The sequence below is a fragment of the Notamacropus eugenii genome, chromosome 4 (genome assembly GCF_028372415.1).
Source record: "Notamacropus eugenii isolate mMacEug1 chromosome 4, mMacEug1.pri_v2, whole genome shotgun sequence".
NCBI lineage: Eukaryota > Metazoa > Chordata > Mammalia > Diprotodontia > Macropodidae > Notamacropus > Notamacropus eugenii.
Window position 1 is genome coordinate 16,119,803 of NC_092875.1, and position 17,888 is coordinate 16,137,690.

Consider the following 17,888-nt stretch of genomic DNA (forward strand, 5'->3'; position numbering starts at 1 on the left):
CATAACAGCTATGTTCCTGAAATAGAATGACTCTAAACTAATTATAGATCACTAAAGGAACCCTTTTGTAAATCATATTACTGTAATATAAAAGCTACTTTCTAATCTTATCTGTCCTAAGTTCAGACTTTCACTGTTAGTTCTGAGAAAATGAGATGTAATCTGGATCTCTTTAAAGACAAGAAAACATCGCATCAAATATATATAAAATGAGGACATTGAATTCACCAACCCCGAGGTCCCTTTTAGCTCTATTTCCATGGATAGGATTGGGGCAGAGGAAAGGATGAAGCCATAGTTTCTTCTACCCTCTCCCACCTACCAGGCATAACCTTTTGATCTCCTTACCTTTTCAGGGCCTACTCTAAAGACAGTGAAAGCAGCTGGTTCCGTTCCCTCTTTGTCCACAAAGTGGATCCCCGGAAGGATGCCCATTCCACCCTCCTGTCAAAGAAGGAGACCAGTAACCTGTACAAGATACAATGTAAGTGTCTTCCCTTCCTCCTTTCCCTTCCCCTTCCCTCCCCTCCCTCCTCATCTTTTTCCTTCTCTTTATTTTTCCCTTCCCTATTGGAGCATCCTAGGCTCCTTTTCCAAAGAACAGGCAGAACCTTTTGGTTTGACTCAGACATAGGAATAAATAAGATGTTATCTTGTTGGGCATATGACACGTGTCTGGTGGTGGTGGTTGTCTTCCATTCTCAAAGAGCGCCAAGATGACATCACCATGATAAAGTGAAATTTCAGTGTGTCCGACTGCGGCTGATCAGACCAGTACGAACTCGGAAGGCTCTACCACAGGCTGGGCACAGATAGTCCGTGTGAATATTTGGGGTGGATATCCCAAGTTTGCACATCCTGCATTTACCCTCTGCTATCTCGATTCCACTTTGCTCATAGAGCACAGCACCCTTTCTGATGTGGGCACACCATTCTGAGTGGTCCTGTGCCAGTGTCTCCTATGTCACACAATTAAATCCAAAGTTCTTGAGAGAAACCTTGAGAGTGTCCTTGTATCACTTCTTCTGACCACCACGTGATCGCCTGCCCCATGTGAGCTCTCCATAAAATAGTCTTTTTGGCAAGTGTACATTCTGCATTCAAACAACGTGATCAGCCCATTGGAGGTGCGCTCTCTGAAGCATAGTTTGAATGCTTGGCAGTTTAGTTCTCAGTGTCTGGTACCTTATCCTGCCAGGTGATCCTCAGAATCTTCCTAAGACAGTTCAAGTGGAAGCGATTCAGTTTCCTGGCATGGCACTGGCAGACTGTCCGTGTTTCACAGGCATACAACAATGAGGTCAGCACAGTGACTCTGTAGACCTTCAGTCTGGTAGTCAGTCTAATACCTCTTCTCTCTCATACTTTTCTTTGGAGCCTCCCAAACACTGAACTAGTTCTGGCAATGCATGTGTCAACCTCATTGTCAATGTGTACATCCCTGGAAAGTACACTACCAAGGTAAGTGAACTTATCCACAGCATTCAAAACTTCTCCATTTGTTGTAGCCAATGGTTCCATATATGGATTGTGTGGTGGTGGCTAATGGAGCACCTGTGTTTTTTTGATGTTAATTATTAGGCCAAAATTAGCACAGGCAGCAGAGAATTGATCCATACTCTGTTGCATCTCAGCTTCAGAGGCTGCACTGAGTGCGTAGTCATCTGCAAACAGAAAATCATGCACCAACACTCCCTCCACTTTGGTCTTGGCTTGTAGCCTTTTCAAATTGAAGAACTTGCCATCAGTATGATAGCTGACCTTGATGCTGTGTTCATTCTCATTGAAAGCTTTTGTCCTCCCATACCCCCTCATGTCTGAGATGGTTTTTGACCCTAGGTCTTCCTAATTTCCAAGTTTAGGACCTTATCTGATTGCTCTACCAGAGCCTTCCCTGTGCTCATGGAGCTTATATTCCTTCCATTGATATAATCATTCAAGCCCTTTATTGTCCATCCCTGGTTGTAGATCAGACCTTCCTTATTCTCATCACTGTTTGTCTCTCCATTGCCCTTTGGGCCACTCTGCAGTTCTAAGACTCTAGAACTTACTGTCCTCCATGATTGCCATTGCTGAGCATCATTGGAAGAATCCTGGTGTTAGCCTTTTGTATTGGGACTGAGAGTGGGCCCATTGGGAGCTCGAAGGGCAGGGAATGCTGGGTTGGTTTTGTCTTAGTGCCCTAGGGCTAAGGCCTGTGCCCATTCAATTCAATCAACATTTTTAAGTACTTACTATGTGCCAGGCACTGTACTTAAATTCTGAGGATACAAATAAGAAAAAGCACAGTCCCTACCCTCAAGGAGTTTATAAAGTAATGGAGGAATACTGAAGGAATCTGAAAAGAGGTGGAGTTGAAGCCAAACATAGCTGTTGATGGAAAATGTAGAGGTACCTATTAACTACAAGCTGTGCATATAGTAGGTGCTTAATAAATGCTCATTGATTAGCTAATTGTGGAATTACCCAAAAAGAAGTCAGGTGGTCCTGGTCATAAAATGTGAGAGCTGGAAGGGCCCAAAGGGGGCACTTGTCCAGGAATGCTGGGGTCCAGCCCACTCCCTTCTTTCTGTTTGGTTCTGGGCCTAGGTAGTAGTTCAACCTCAGTGCCGCTCTGGGGTAGGCAGACTGATGTCAGTGCGGGTGGCCTCTGTGACCTCAGACCAGAGACTTGAACTCTTTTACCTGTCCAGTGTCTGCTCTGTATGGGAAAGCCCTCCCAGCTTCCAGAGCACACGTTCTTCTGGCCTAGCTGTGAAAGAGCCACATTCACAGACAAGTGCACATGGAAGCCTTTGAGGGAGGGGAATGCTCATTTGTCTGTTTTTACAAACTGAAAATAGTTCAGGGTTAATGAATTCAGGAGTTTTTAAAGTTGTAGTGAAGCTTCTGACTCCTAAGCTTTATGAGTGAATGATTGAAGTAGCACTTATTAAATGTTCACAGCTTGCTCAGTGTTGGACATACAAGAGCAAAAGGGACAGTCCTTGCCCTCAGGAAGTTCACATTTTCATGAGAGGGGGAGGGCAACATTAATCAATCAACAAGTATTTATTAAACTCCTCCTGTATGCAAGGCACTCGGCTAAGCATAGAGGATACAAATAAAGACAAGAATATCTCCCCACCTTGAGGAGTTTCCAGTGTAATGACAGCAACTAAGTCTTTCAATGGATAGAGCACTGGGCCTGGAGTTGGGAAGACCTGAGTTCAAATCCAGCCTCAGATGCTTACTGTGTGACCCTGGGTTAGTCACTTCAGCTCTGCCTCAGTTTCTTCATTGGTAAGGTGGAATGCAATGCACTAGTAGCCCTTACTTCCCAGGGAGTTATAAGGACTCTAAGTCTTGGGGACAGAGAGTGGAGCTTTGGTCACCGTGTCCATTTTTGCAGAAGCGGTTTCTTGTTCTCTCTCCCGGTCTCCCCCTCCTTTTCCTTTTCCTTTCCTAATAATAATAACAGCTGTTTACATAAGGCCTTAAGCTTTGCTAAGCCTTTATATATATTATCTCATTTGATCCTGCATAACAAAAATCATGTTAATAATTCTAGCCAGCATTTATTTTTATGGTGCTCTGTGGCCTGTAAACTTTTACATGCGATCTCAATAGATTTGATGTTTAATATTTATTTGAGTGTTTTGATAGATGGTTATTTAGTTTATATCTTTTTAGAGATGAAGATATCAGTCAGAAATGCCGTTAAGGTTAAGGCTTAGCAAGTGCGGCCTTAGGGGAATCCCTTTGTGGCTGTGGGTCTCTCTATGCCTTTTTCTTTTCTTTTGATTCGTGCATAAATTGGATTTAAGTGAGGCAGAGTTGCATGAAGTCATCAGCCTCACTCTCTCCTCCAGAGTCATCATAGTCCAGTGGCAGGACAGAGGCAAGACGACCGGCTGTCTAACCAAACTTTAAGTGCTCCACATCACCTGTTTCACCTGCCTTCATGGCTGTTGGAACAAATTGTTCTCATCTGCCCATTCCATCAGAGGAAGCCTTCACCTGCTTGGGGTAGGCACCCGCCTAACTCACCCATGGGTTTGAGAACCCCTGGTTACCCTCAGTCTGGTTTGGCCCTTTTGCTGAGACGGTTTACCAGGGTGTGGCTGCTGCACATGCAAGTGAGAGTTGGGTGGAACAGGTGAACACCGGATGTGGAAAGAGCCCAGAAAAGGGCTTGGTAGCCATCATCCCAAAGGTCCTGGTCCTCCCCGAACACACCCTACACCCCATCTCTGTATGCACAGATGGCTTCGATGGATGGCCTCTTGGGGGCCTGGGAGCTCTACCAGTACCCAATAATGATGATGATGATGATAACTAGCAGGAATATAGCACCTACTATGTGCTAAGCTACTTGCTAACTGATCTCATTTGACCTTCACAACAACCCTGGCAAGCAGGTGCTATTATTATACCTTTTTTATAGTTGAGGAAACTGAGAAACAGGACATTGATATAGAGCCGAAGGTTTGCAAAATATTTCCCATACATCATCTCCTTTGATCCTCATAGTAACCCCATGAAGTAAGTGCTACTGATCCTCATTTTATAGATGAGAAAACTGAGGCCCAGAGAGATGCAGTGATGTGCTCAGGTTCGGGGATGGGATTGGAACCTGGCTCTCTTCTTGACTGGCTCCAAGTCCAACACATTCTTGCCTCTAAATTTTGGACTGTTTCTTCTCTCCCTCTTCCCCAGGTTGCCCCTTCTGGAGCTCCATCCCTGTTTCCCCGAGCCCTAGAATAACTGGTTCTTCTCTTATTACAGTTCACAACGTGAAGCCCGAGTGCCTGGATGCGTACAACAGCCTGACGTAAGTCTTCTTCCCTCCTTTTGTTCTTTCAGCCCTGACACAGCCAAGGTGCCTGTCCACCATTGTGGCCGCCATGCCCACCTTGCAGGGCTGAGCCTTGTCCCTGACCTCCTCTTGCGACTCCATTGTTTCAATCCAATCAAACAATGTTTATAAAATCCTTCCTGTGGGCCAGGTGCTGGGCAGGAAGTTGGGGGTACAAAGACAAAAATATCCTAACAGTCTCTGCCTTCAAGGGGCTTATATTCTATTGAGATGAAACATGTATCTACTTAAATAAAGACAAAATGTATACAAAGTGATTTCAATTGTATTGGGTGGGAGAGGATCGTCCTTATGCAACTCGCACTTGAACTGAGCCTTCAGGGTTCTAGAGAGCTTTCCAGCCATGGGGCACAGCCTGTATACAGGTACAGAGGCCGGAGAGGGGATATTATATATAGAGAAAAGACGAAGGCCCATTATCAGCCTAGTTAAAGAGAGATAGAAGAGTGGGGTAAGAGAGGGAAGATGAAAGAGAAGGTGAAGAGAGGAAGGGGTAAGGGAGGGAAGAGAAAGAGGGAGAAAGGGAAGAAGAGAGAGAAAGGGAGAGGCAGAGAGACAGAAAGGAAGAGGGAGAGAGAGAGAGAAGTGGGGGAAGGGAAGGAAGATGAAAGAAAAAGGGAAGAGAGGAGAGGGCAAGCGGAGGAGAGAGAAAGAGGGGGAAAAGGAGAGACAGAGAGGGAGAGGGAGAGGAAAGGAAGGAAAGAGAAAAGAAAAGGGAAAATTCCAAATACAAAAAAAATTACAAGTCTAGCACCGCTCCCTCCCCGCCCCCAAATCTTCATTTCACTGACTAGAAAACCAAGGCTCAGAGAGATGAGAACCTAAGTTGCCCAAGGTAGTAGGAATGATAGAAGCAAGTCTCCCATCATCTGGGATCAGAGCTGTTTACTTCAGGATTCCCAAGGCTGGATGACTATGGGAGTGGGAGAGAGGCTCCCAACCTCATCCTTCTCTGCCCAGGCTGGGTCTTAAGTTCCTGGGGAGAGAAAGCAAGGCCCTTACTCTACCTCAGTTTCGTTCTTTTTGTTTTCTTCAGGGAAGCGGTGCTCCCCCAGCTTCACTTGGACCCAGACTACCCTTGTGCACTGGTGGGGAACTGGAATACCTGGTATGGGGAGCAGGATCAGGCAGGTGAGAGCTCAGCTTTTGCCTAGAGAACCAGAACTAGTGACTAGCTTCTTCAGACTTTCCCCTTTCCTTACCCCAGAACCCACTCCAACCTTTCTACCAGTGACGCCTGTTTTTCACTCACTGGCTGGGCACTAAACCTCCTTATCTAACCCTGCCAGAGGGAACCCAGACATCACTTGCCACTGACCCTTCTCAGAGGCCATGCATCCTAATGACTCCTCAGCCTTGCCATCTGGACCACTCTTAGGACCTCTAGTCCTTTCTCTCTGCCCTTTGACCAGATTCTTCTACCTCTGTTATCTTCTTCCATGAGGATAGGGGCTTTTCTTTTTCTATTTGTATCCCTAACACTTAGCCCAATGATTGGCACATAGTAAGCCTTTAACAACTATCCGTCATCCTCATTTTAGAAACTGAGGTTCAAAAGGAAGGGAAGCATAGAGTTTTCCAGTTCTCTGTAGCCATTTTTCAGTCATGTCCAACTCCTCATGACCCCCATTTTTGAGGTTTTCTAGGCAAAGACATGAAGCAGTTTACCATTTCCTTCTCCAGGTCATTTTACAGATGAGGAAACTGAGGCAAAAAGGGTGAAATGACTTGCCTAGGGTCACAAGCTAATAAGAGTCTGAGGCCAGATTTGAATTCAAAAAGAGGAGTTTTCCTGATTCCAGGCATGGCACTCTATCCACTCTGCCACTTAGCTGCCCATTTTAATGCTAGAAGGAACCTCAGAGTCATCTGACCCAACCCCCTAATTTTACATAAAAGAAAACTGAGTCCCCCAAGGGTGAAGTCACTTGCCCTCTTACTAGACTCAGAAATCATGGAATTGGGATTTGATCTGGGTTGGTTGTGGGGCCTGTCAGAGGGTTATTTTAGAATCCCAATGCTACCTCCAAGCAGAGGCCCAAGAAGGGGTAAAGATCCCAAATTGGTCACCTTGGAACATGGGAACTGTTTCTTCCTTCTACAATGTGAGAGTCACCTTTTGGGATGGACATGGCAGCCAGGATGGGAAATTGATCCCATGCAGTGGGACAGTCTGTTGAAGGACCTTGAAGCAGAAGAGACCTGGGAGATATGATCACTGGCTTCTGTTATTTTAAGGGTTATTATGGGAAAAGGAATGATCTGTGTTATGCAAGAACCAGTGGCGGGGGAGAAAGACACAAAGGAGCCAATTGTGGTTTGATATTCCTAACAGTGATATGGAAAGTGCCCGATATCCCCTTTTTGAAAGTAAGCAAAGGCTTGAAGAGCCTTTGTGAGGGAAACTTACCTTGTATGTTTTCCGTGTTCAACAGACAGACTTACTAGAGAACTTTTCGGGTGGAAAGATGGGTTCTAGATCCTCTTCTGACGCCTCCTGGCTTATGACTAGGCAGGTAACTTCACCCCTCCGTGCTCTAGACCAGAGGTATCAAACTCAGAAATTGGGACCATTAAACCCTACATAAGGATTCTTCCTGGCTAAATATCAACTTAGAAAACTACATCAACATTTTATCTATGTTCTGTTGTATTTTTAGAGACAGAAAGGTAGCGCAGTGGATAGAACACCAGGTTCGGAGTTAGGAAAAACCTGAGTTCAAATCTAGCTTCAGACGCTAACTGCATGACCCTGTTCAAGTCACTTAACCCTGTTTACCTCCATTTCCTCATTTGTTAAATGAGCTAAAGAAGGAAATGACAAACCACTCCAACATCTCTGCCAAGAAAACCCCAAATGGAGTTGCAAAGAGTTGAACATGATTGAAAGACTGAACAAACTGTATTTTTATTTGTTAAATATTTCCCAGTTTCATTTTGATCTGATTCCTGTGTTTGACATCTCTTGTATAGACATCATTTGATCAGCAAAAGTTGAAGAGAAGGTGCCCATCTCAGTGGTAGAGGGAGTTTCTTCATCTAGGAGTTAGTTCCCTATACCAATGAAATCTTGGATCTGGTCCCTACCTCTGTTTATTTATGCATATGTTATTAAGTCCCTCAACAGAGAGTAAGTTCCCTGAAGGTAGGGATTGTTTCAGTTTTGTCCTTGTTCTAGATCTATGATCCTATGGCCTAAATTTAAAAAAAATCAGTGGACAATGGACTGGCACATTTTTGTTATTCAGTCGTTTCGGTCATGTCCAACATTTTATGACCCGATGTGGGGTTTTCTTGGCAAAGATACTGGAGCAATTTGTCATTTCCTTCTCTAGCCCATTTTATAGATGAAGAAACTGAGGCAAATAGAGTTAAGTGACTTGCCCAGGGTCAAATAGCTAGTAAGTATCTGAAGCCAGATTTGAACTCAGGAAGATGAGTCTTTTTAACTCCAGATCTGGCACTATATCAGCTGCATCACCTAGTTGCCCATACTAGATCTTGCTGGTGTATAACAGTTCATTAATAAATGCTTGCTGATTCATTTATTGCTTTAGATGATATTCTTGTTCATTTCTGAGTTGGACTACATGACCTCAGAGGTCTCTTCCAAAGCTAAGACTGTGATTCCTTTCTCCCCAGGGATTTCATAGAATCAGTTGACAGGGACCTAAGGGGCTTCTCATACCTGAATAATGAGCCCCCACCTATAGCGTCTTTGAAAAATGATCACTCAGTCCTTACTCTGCCCTTCATTTTTTAAAGTTTAATTTTAGGTACTTAAATGAAGGGCTTTGCAGTGATTCCTAGTCTGTTTTATCTTGCCAGAGTGGCTCATGTTCCAGATGGCTGTGATAATTGTGAATCTCAGTTCTGTCATTTATTGAGTTAGCTGTTCTGCCAGCTTTGTGTCATCTGGAGATTTAGTAAGGGTCCTTTTTGTGTCTTTATTCACAGAATTTCAAAATTTGAAGGAACCTCATAAGGCATCTAACTTCTAATCCATGCCCCACAAATAATGCTTTCTATAATATCCCCAACGAGGTCAGTCAGCCTTTCCTTGAAAGCCTCTGAAGAAAGGAAAGGAAGACACAAAGAAAGAAAGAAAGCAATTCTCCAGCCAGGAGGGGGATTCCATTTCTCCAAGCTGCTGGCTCTTTTTTTGGATAGCTCCAGTGATTAGAAAACTAAAATCTTCCTCTCTATAACTTTTACCCAATGAAGGAATGACTAAAAAGGCATTTATTAAGTGCTTATTATGTACCGAGCACTGTGCTAAGGGCTTGGAGATTAATCAATCAATAAGTACTAAGTATTAGTTCCTTATTGTGTGTCAGGCATTGTTCTGAGTACCAGGGACACCTACAAAGAATGAAATAATCCCTGCTTGCAAGAATCTTGCATTCTAATGGTCAGGGCAAGTGTTTGTGTGTGTGTGTGTGTGTGTGTGTGTTGTGTGTGTGTGTGTGTGTGTGTGTGTTGTGTGTGTGTTTTGTGGTGTGTGTGTATATATGTAGCGTAAAAGCAAACGTATAAAGAGTAGCTCTACAAGAGAGTTTGGGAGGGAGGGATACAAGAATAAAGTAAAGATAGTCCCTGTCCTGAAGGAACTTGAATTCTAATGGGGGGACGGCACATATAAGGAAGTGATGGCCAAATAGTAGGGTTGTTTTGATTTGGAAAGTTGCAGGGGTGTGAATGGAGAAGGTTTATTTGGTCTTTTCAAAACAATGACAGAAATGATCTGATTTTCTTCTAGAATTAGAGGGTAGGGGGATTCAGGGAACATACCTGCAGTGTCATGGTGGCTAGGGAGATTGTCTGAGAAAGAAGTGAAGTGTGATTGGGCAACAGAGGTGACTGCTGATCAGCCATCATTCTCCAAGACAGAGATCCAGGCATGAAAGAGTCAAGTTCCTCAGAGCTTGGATTCTGGATTGGTCTGTATGTCAGTGAGTGAGATGGCTGGGGAGTCAATTGTTTTTATAGTTCTGCCCACTGGGGCTGAGCAGTACAAATTTAATCCCCCTTTCCTGTGACTTCAGTGGCATCTGAAGGACAGACTTTGCTGTGGCCCTCATCATGGGGACTGATTCCTCAGCCAGAGAAAGGAGAACTCATGAGGGTCACCATTCAGGGAAGCTGGGAGACCTTGAAGTTGAAGATCTGGGAGGGATGGTCTCATGGGCCAAGAGAGAAGTATTTGTTTGAAATTGTCTTTTACTTCCATCTCCTCACAGTACATTTGTGGCGGTTCTCAGGAGGCTACCCTGCCCTCATGGACTGCATGAACAAACTCAAGGGAAACAAGGTAATCAGTCAGCCAATAAGTATTTTATTAAGCACCATGTGCCAGGCATTGTGCTAAGGGCTGTGTAAAAACAACAACAAAGATAGCGATCATCATCATAGCTGATGAGTTTTACAACAAATAAATAATTACCTTGAAAAGGAAGTATGATATAGAACTAGCATTGGAACCAGCAAAGAAATGGGTTTGAATCTTGCCTAAGATCACAAGTGGCAGAACTGTTGGCAAACTGCATTACTTCTCCTGGGAGAAGAAATCACAGGTTCAGACCAAAAAATAAAATTATACATTTAATAATTATCTGAGGCACATGAAATCACAGTTTCAGACCAAAAAGAAAAATTATACGTTTAATAATTACTTAAGAGGGCACATGTCATAGTAGATAGAGAGCTGGTTTCAGAGACTCTGACACAAACTGGCAAGTCACTTCTCTTTTCCTTCTATGTTAAAGTTTTGTTGCCACTACTGGTTTTACATTTTCAGGTCTGTTGTTCTAATCCTCCTTTTATTTGCTCTTCATTTCATACTGGTAATTTGGTTTTCTTTTTTTAAAAAAATCAAGTTAACCATGGCATATCTGCTTTATTATTATTATTATTATTAAATAACGGTTCCTAGTTTTATTAACTTAATGAGATTTTTGTTTTCAATTTATTAATCTCTTCTTTTCAGGATTTCTATTTTGCTGTTTAATTGGGGTTTTTAAAATTTTTCTGGTTTTCTGGGGGTTTTTTAGTTGCATGCCCAACTTGTTGATCCACTCTTTCTCTTTTTTACTGTTGAAAGTATTTAGAGATATAAACTTTCCCCTAAGGACTTCTTTGGCTGCGTCCCCCAAATTTTGGTATGTTGTCTTACTGTTATCCTTATCTTTAATGAAATTAGTGATTGATTCTGTGGTTTGTTCTTTGACCCATCCATTCTTTAGGATTGAATTATTTAGTTTCTGACTAATATGTTTCATCAGCTGCCCTTTATTGTGAATAATTTTTAATGCATTGTGGTTTGCCCTTTGTGGATAAAATTTTTAATTACATTATGGTAAAAGATGCATTTAATATTTCTACTTTTCTGATTTGTTTATGCAGATTTTATTCCCTAATACAAGACTGACTTTTATGAAGGAGAAATAAGTATACTCCTTTCTATTTCTGTTCAGTAATCTACAGAAGTCTATCTTATTTTCCTTTTCCAAAATTCTATTCAGCTCTACTTCTTTTTTTGTTTAGATTTGGAGTACGTTAGAAAGGGCTGAAAGGAGTAAATTGAGTTCCCCCACAATTATAGTTTTATTGTACATTTTTCCCTGTAATTAATTTAACTTTTAAGCATTTAGGTACTATGACATTTGGTGCATATATGTTCAGTATTGATATTCATTAATTGTCTCTGGTACCTTTCAGGAAAATGTCATTTCCTTGTTTATTTCTTTCAATTAAATCTGTTGCTGTTGTTTTGTCTAAAATCATGCTTGCAGCCCCCTTTTAAATTTTCACAGACACATAATAGATTTTGCTCTAGACCCTTATTTTTAGTGTCTGCATATCTCTCTGTTTTAAGTGTGTTTCTTATAACAGCATAGTTAGATTCTGCTTTCTAATTCAGTTGCTACCTTCTTCGGTTTTATGGGTAAGTTCATCCCATTCACAGTTATGATTGGTAATGGTAGATATCCTTGCATCCTATTCTTTTACCTTTCCTTCTTTTTGTTTCCCATTCATTTTTTAGAGTTCATTTTGCTTAAGATTAAAATCTTGTTTAACCTACCCCTCCCTCAGTCTTAACTCTAACACTAACTTCTTCCCTTTCTTTCCTGGTGACTCGTTGAGTGAGATGCATTTCTGTACCAAATTGTGTGTATGTATTTCACCCTTCCTTGAGTAGTTCATATAGAAATAAGTTTCAAATGTTAACCACTCGTGCCTCTTCCTTTTTCCTTATTTGTATAGACTTTTACTTGTGTACTTAAGTGAGAAAATTTTCCCCTTCCTTCTTCTCCCTTCCCTCCATTCCTTCTTCTCTTAAGATCATTAAAACATAACAATCACTCTCAGAGCTTCTAATTAGAATCCCTCTATGACCCCTGATGATAATAGAATTCTGAGGGGATACATATTAGTATATAAACAGTTTATCTATGTTTAGTTTCATATGATTGCCCACTCATGTTTACTTTTTTGTACCTCTCTTGACTGTTGTGTTTATATTTCAAAGTTTTTACTCAGTTTTGTTATTTTCATTAGGTAGGCTTAGAAATTCTCTATTTTATTAAAGGTTCATTCCTTCCCCCCTTCCCCATAGGATTATATTCATTTCTGCTGAATAAATTATTTTGGGCTGAAGCCTATATCCTCTGCCTTTTGAAATATCATATTGCAAACTCTGCTCCTTCACAGTGGTGGCTGCTTAATCTTGTGACACTAACTGTGGTTCCTCAGTACTTGCACTCTTTCTAGATACTGGTAGTATTTTTTCTTTGACTCAAAAGCTCTGAATTTTGGTTTTTATATTTCTAGGAGTTTTCATTTGGGAGTTTCTTTTAGGAGGTGATTGGTGGATCCTTTTTTCTACTTTGCCTTCTGGCTCTAAGAGATCAGGAAAATTGTGTTTTGTGAATTTTTGAAATATGATGTTTAGTCTCTTCTTTTGTTCATGACTTTCAAGTAGTCTTATGATTCTTTAATTATTTCTCCTCGATCTTTTTTCCTTGTCAGTTGTTTTTTTCTATGAGATACCTATATTACATTTTCTTTTATTTTTTCCCAGCATTTTTCTTTGTTCTAATATTTTGTGTCACATTAGTCAGTAAGCATGTATTAAGGATGTATTACGTGCCTACCATCCCAGGCACTGTGCCAAATGCTAGAGTTAGCTTCTGAATGATCAGTTCTAATTTTCAGAGATTTCTTTTTCCTTTGATTGGGTTTTGTACCTCTTGTGCTAAGATGTTAACTCTCTTTCATATATTCCTTCTATAGGTCTCATCTGATTTTGAAAATCATTTTTAATTCTTTTAAAAACTTTAATTTCATCTTTTTTAGGAATGCCCCTTAAATTTGTGCTCAAGCTGTGTTGTTCTTTGAGCTTTTGCTGGTAGATGTTTTGAGCCATTTTCATCTTTGGATTTGTGTCTTGAGCATCTTTGTCATGATAAGAGCTTTTTATGGTAGGATTCTCTTTTTGTTTACTCATTCTTCCAGCCTCCTTCCTGACTCCAGAGTTGATACTGAGGCTGAACCTTATTCACTTGTGGGGAGAATATCTCAGTTGAGTTTATGTCCTCTTGAGTCCTTCGGCTTCATTGTTGGGGTATGGAGTGTTGTACTATTCTAGGCTCTTGAGGAGAGCTCAGGATGAGGACTCAAAGCTGTTCCCAAGGTTCCTGATCCAGGAGAAAGGCTGATTCCTGGTCAGTGCTCTGCAAGTTCCTGACGTGGGTTTTGGTGTGCACAACACTTATTGTCTTGCTCCTGGCTGGAAGTTCCATCAGACCATTGCTAGACTCAGCCACTATCAGCAATCCATGGAAGTTCTTCATGGTCAAAGTGACTGAAATGCAGGCTCTTCTTTGGTCCAAAATTCCTTTCTTCATTTTTCCACTGTAGGCTTCAGACTGGGCAAGAGGATGGAGCTAAGGCCATGTTCCACTCCTGAAGTCAGAGGCACAAAGTTACTGTCTGTTTCTAAACACCTTCCTAGCTCAATACGTAGTCTAGGGCTTGCAACTGCTTGTCTCTCTGGACTGGGTAGTGATCAACAGAGCTTCCAGATGGCACTTATTCCTGCCTCTTGCACAAGTCATGATCTGTTGCGCCAGTCTCCTTGCCCTGGTGTACAGTCTCAGTCCTTTTTTAGTCACTGAATGCCAGAATACTCCACTGTGTGGGCTCCTGGCCAGATCCTATCCTCAATGCCCTTAGACCTTACTGTCTGTCTTCCTATGTTGATCTAGGCTGGGAAAATGACTCACTGTGATTTTTAAAAAATTGCTTGATCTAGGGAGGTATGAAGGGTGGGGAGTTGGGCCATACTTCTTGATACTCCACCATCTTGGCTCCACCTTTGCCTCAGTTCCAAAGATGAGCCTTGCAATATTTCTTAGTATTCGTTATCTTTGTTGCACAATAATGATCCATTACATTGAGAAACAACATTTTCAGCCATTACCCAACCAACGGGAGGTTGTTTCCAGCTTTTTTCTTTTACCTTAAAGATAAGGTAGCTCCCATATAGAGAAGGCTTTTTTTTCTTCCTTTAGTTATTACTGATAACTGACATTTATATAGCCCTTTAATATCTGTGGAGCACTTTATTACCATTATCTCATAAGCCTCCTAACAATCCTGCGAGCCAAGTGCTACTTTGCCAGATGAGGGACCTGCAGTTGAAGGGTGTTAACTTGCCTAGGGTCACACAGATACTCAATCAGGATTCCTACTTACGTCTTCCTGATCCTAAAGTCAAGACTACTGAGCCCCTCAAACTTATGTTTTAGTCCCCTTATGACTTCAAGACCAATCTTAGTAGCTCCCTACCTATAAGGTAGATGCTTTACATCTGAGAAAACTGAGGCTGAGGGAGATTTAAGTTATAATCATAGCTCTCATTTTTATAGCACTTCAAGGTTTGCAAAGTTATTTACATATATATGTGTATGTATGTAGGTGTGCACAAACATATATGTATGTATATGTAATTTGATCCTCATAACAATTCTGGAAGGTAAATGCTATTATTATCCCCATAAGGAAACTAAGGTAGACAGAGGTCATACAATTAAGGTAGTAGCCGGGGCAGGATTTGAACTCCAGTTTTCTTGCCTCCCTCAGCTGCATCCACTCTTCCTTCCATCTACTTCCTCAATCTTGAGTTATCTGCCTTTTCCCTTTTTAATGATTCTATTAGCAACCCAGGCAGATGTAGTGTGCCTCATCATTCATTCATTTATTCAAAAATTGTTTATAGAATTCCTACTACGTACAAGGCATTATGGTACTGGGCTCAGTACCTCCACTAGACACCTAGACAGTGTTCTAGGTCAAATCCAGCCCTTTCCCTGGTCTCCCTGTTATGTCATGGCTAGGCTAAGCTCTTTCCCCTTTGCCCCATACCCCAGAGCTACCCTACTGTGTGCCCCAACAGGAGTACCTGGAATTCCGGAAGGAAAGGAGTAAGATGCTGCTGTCCAGGAGAAACCAGCTGCTTTTGGAATTCAGTTTCTGGAATGAGCCTGAGCCTCGTGAGGGCCCCAACATTTACGAACTAAGGACTTACAAGTTGAAGGTGATTCTGGGCTTTCTTCCTGCCCCACTCCCTCTTTTCCCCTCTCAAAGCCAGATTGGAGAGGCCAAAGGGGTTAAACGTCTCTATAGCTCTGCATCTAGCCACCACTGTGCTCTCAGCCTAGCCCAGCCCCATTCCTATCTTACATTCTGCTAATCCAATGCTCTAGTTGCTTGTCAAACACTTACTGTGTGCAGGGCATTAGGGAAAGGATTAAGGTACAGAGGAAAAGCAGCCCTTCCCCCGAAGAGCTCATAATCTTACTGAGGTCATAAGACACAGACAACTGCTAACAGTGATGAAACCATAACTCACATTTCTGGGTCCCCTCCCCCAATTGAATAAGCATTTATGAAATACTTATACAATACAAATCCAAAGCGAAATAGTCTCTGCCATTAGGGATCTTATATCATTTTTAAAAATTAGATGCTTTTAACAATTGATTTTGTTATTTTGTTGTTTTTGGAAAGCTTTAATACTGGTATCTTTTTTTTTTACCCCATGTTCATTTCCAAGTGTATCCTGCCCTCATCTTCTACCCCTTATGCCAATCTCTGTAACAAAGAATAAAAAAGAGACAGAGGAAGAATAAAAAGCAGTTCAGCAAATCTAATCAACTTGGAAAGTAATGCTGTTAGGGTATCCCATGTTCCAAATCTATTTCCCCTACTTGTGAAAAGAGGTAAGGAGTAAACCCCATCTCTCAAGTGCTTGAAGCTTTACAAAGTCTTATAAAGTCAATGGCACCAGTATTGCTACTCCCCATTTTACAGATAGAGGACACTGAGGCTCATGAATGTGACATGATTTGCCTCTGCACATTGCAGTGCAGGATAGCCCATGAACAAAATATTGTGTGAGATCAGAGCATGGAAAATTATCTCTAACAGGTAAAATCAGGGGAAGCTTTCTGGAAGAAGTGAGCATGAAAAGATGGGTAGAATTCATTAGATGAATAAGAAGAGTCATGCTCCCACTTAATGCAGAGATAAAGTCCAAGAGTAAGGTGACCTGAGGTCTGTAGCATGAAGAGATTAGTGTCCTTTATTAGCTTGGGAGCTGAAGTTAATATTAGAAGGTCAGGGTCCGTACTAACTAATCCCCTATGTTTCCTTGCAGCCAGGGACCATGATTGAATGGGGAAACAATTGGTAAGTAAGAATTTTGGGCCTGAGAGGAGCATGGGGCTGGGGGGGGAGGCCATTGTTAGTCTCACCAAGACCTCCTGTTATTTTGTTAAGTGAATAATGTATTGCTCTCTTGGTTTTACATCCCTTCATTTCCCAGTCTTTTCCTTCAATATATTCCCCTTCCCGAAAGCCATATTTTGTGATGAAGAAGAAAAAGATTGAGCAAAATTAAACCAAAACATTTTCCAAATGTGACATAACATGTTGCATTTCACATCCATTATCCACCACCTCTACAATGATGAAAGGGAGTTACCTTCTCATATTTCTTCTTTGGAGCCAAACATAATCATTTTAGTTGCCCAGAATTCAGTTTCACTTTTTCTTTTTTCCCATTTCCTTGTAGTCATTCTTTATGTTATTTTCCTGGTTCCACTTATTTCTCTGTGCATCAGTTCATAGAAATCATCCTGTACTTCTCTGAATTCTTCATATTCATCGTTTCTTACAGCACAATACTATTCCATCACATTCAGGTACTGTAGTTTGTTTAACCATTCCCTAGTGGATGGGCATCAGCTTTATTTCCTATTCTTTGATACCTCAAAAAAAAGAAAAATAAACAGTCCATCACTGATTGTTTTGGCATTTATGGAACCCTTCTTTTGGTCATCAACTTCCATGAGGTATATAATCTGTCTGTCAAAGGATATGCACATTCTGAAAACTTTTCTTAGCATATTCCAATCTGCTTTTCAGAACTAGACAAATTTACAGTTCCACCAACAGTGTATGAGTGTTGCTGTGTTTCCCTCTGGAATGGAGAGATTGTTGGTGTCTCTTATTAGCTTGGGAGTTGAAGTTAATAGTAGAAGGTCTGGAACACTGCATACCCTAATAGAATTACTTTACAAGTTGATCCCTGCAACATGTCTCTTCCCATCTTTGCCAGTTTGCTAGCTGTGATCACTAAGGCTTCTTTTATAATCCTTTCAGAATCTCTTGGCTCCCTGTCTTCTTTTTGTGAAGACAAGGGCTCAGATGAGAGAAGGTTTAACCTGTCAGTCTCCAAGGCAGCAGCAGCATTCTCCCTATCTCCATTTTTCTGTGCTTCCTCTCACAAGCCTTAAAGAACTAACAAGTTTAATACTCACTGACATTCACACAGGGCTATAAGATTTGCAAAGCATGTGATCTCCATCATCACAATGATGATGATAGCGTTTTAAAATTGTTATGTATATATTTATGGAATATTAAGGTTTTCAAGGAGTTTTACAAATATCTCATTTTATCTTCA

At 41.4% G+C, this 17,888-nt stretch overlaps 1 protein-coding gene across 1 annotated transcript in view; it reads left to right on the forward strand.

The window, feature by feature from the left end:
• NIPSNAP1 (nipsnap homolog 1) overlaps positions 1-17,888 on the forward strand; it is a 41,482-nt gene that overhangs the window by 16,511 nt on the left and 7,083 nt on the right. The window contains exons 2-7 of the mRNA XM_072600032.1: positions 357-484; positions 4,768-4,813; positions 5,895-5,989; positions 10,099-10,169; positions 15,315-15,455; positions 16,578-16,609. Of these exons, the coding sequence (XP_072456133.1) occupies positions 357-484; positions 4,768-4,813; positions 5,895-5,989; positions 10,099-10,169; positions 15,315-15,455; positions 16,578-16,609 (513 nt within the window). The remainder of the gene's footprint in view (positions 1-356; positions 485-4,767; positions 4,814-5,894; positions 5,990-10,098; positions 10,170-15,314; positions 15,456-16,577; positions 16,610-17,888) is intronic.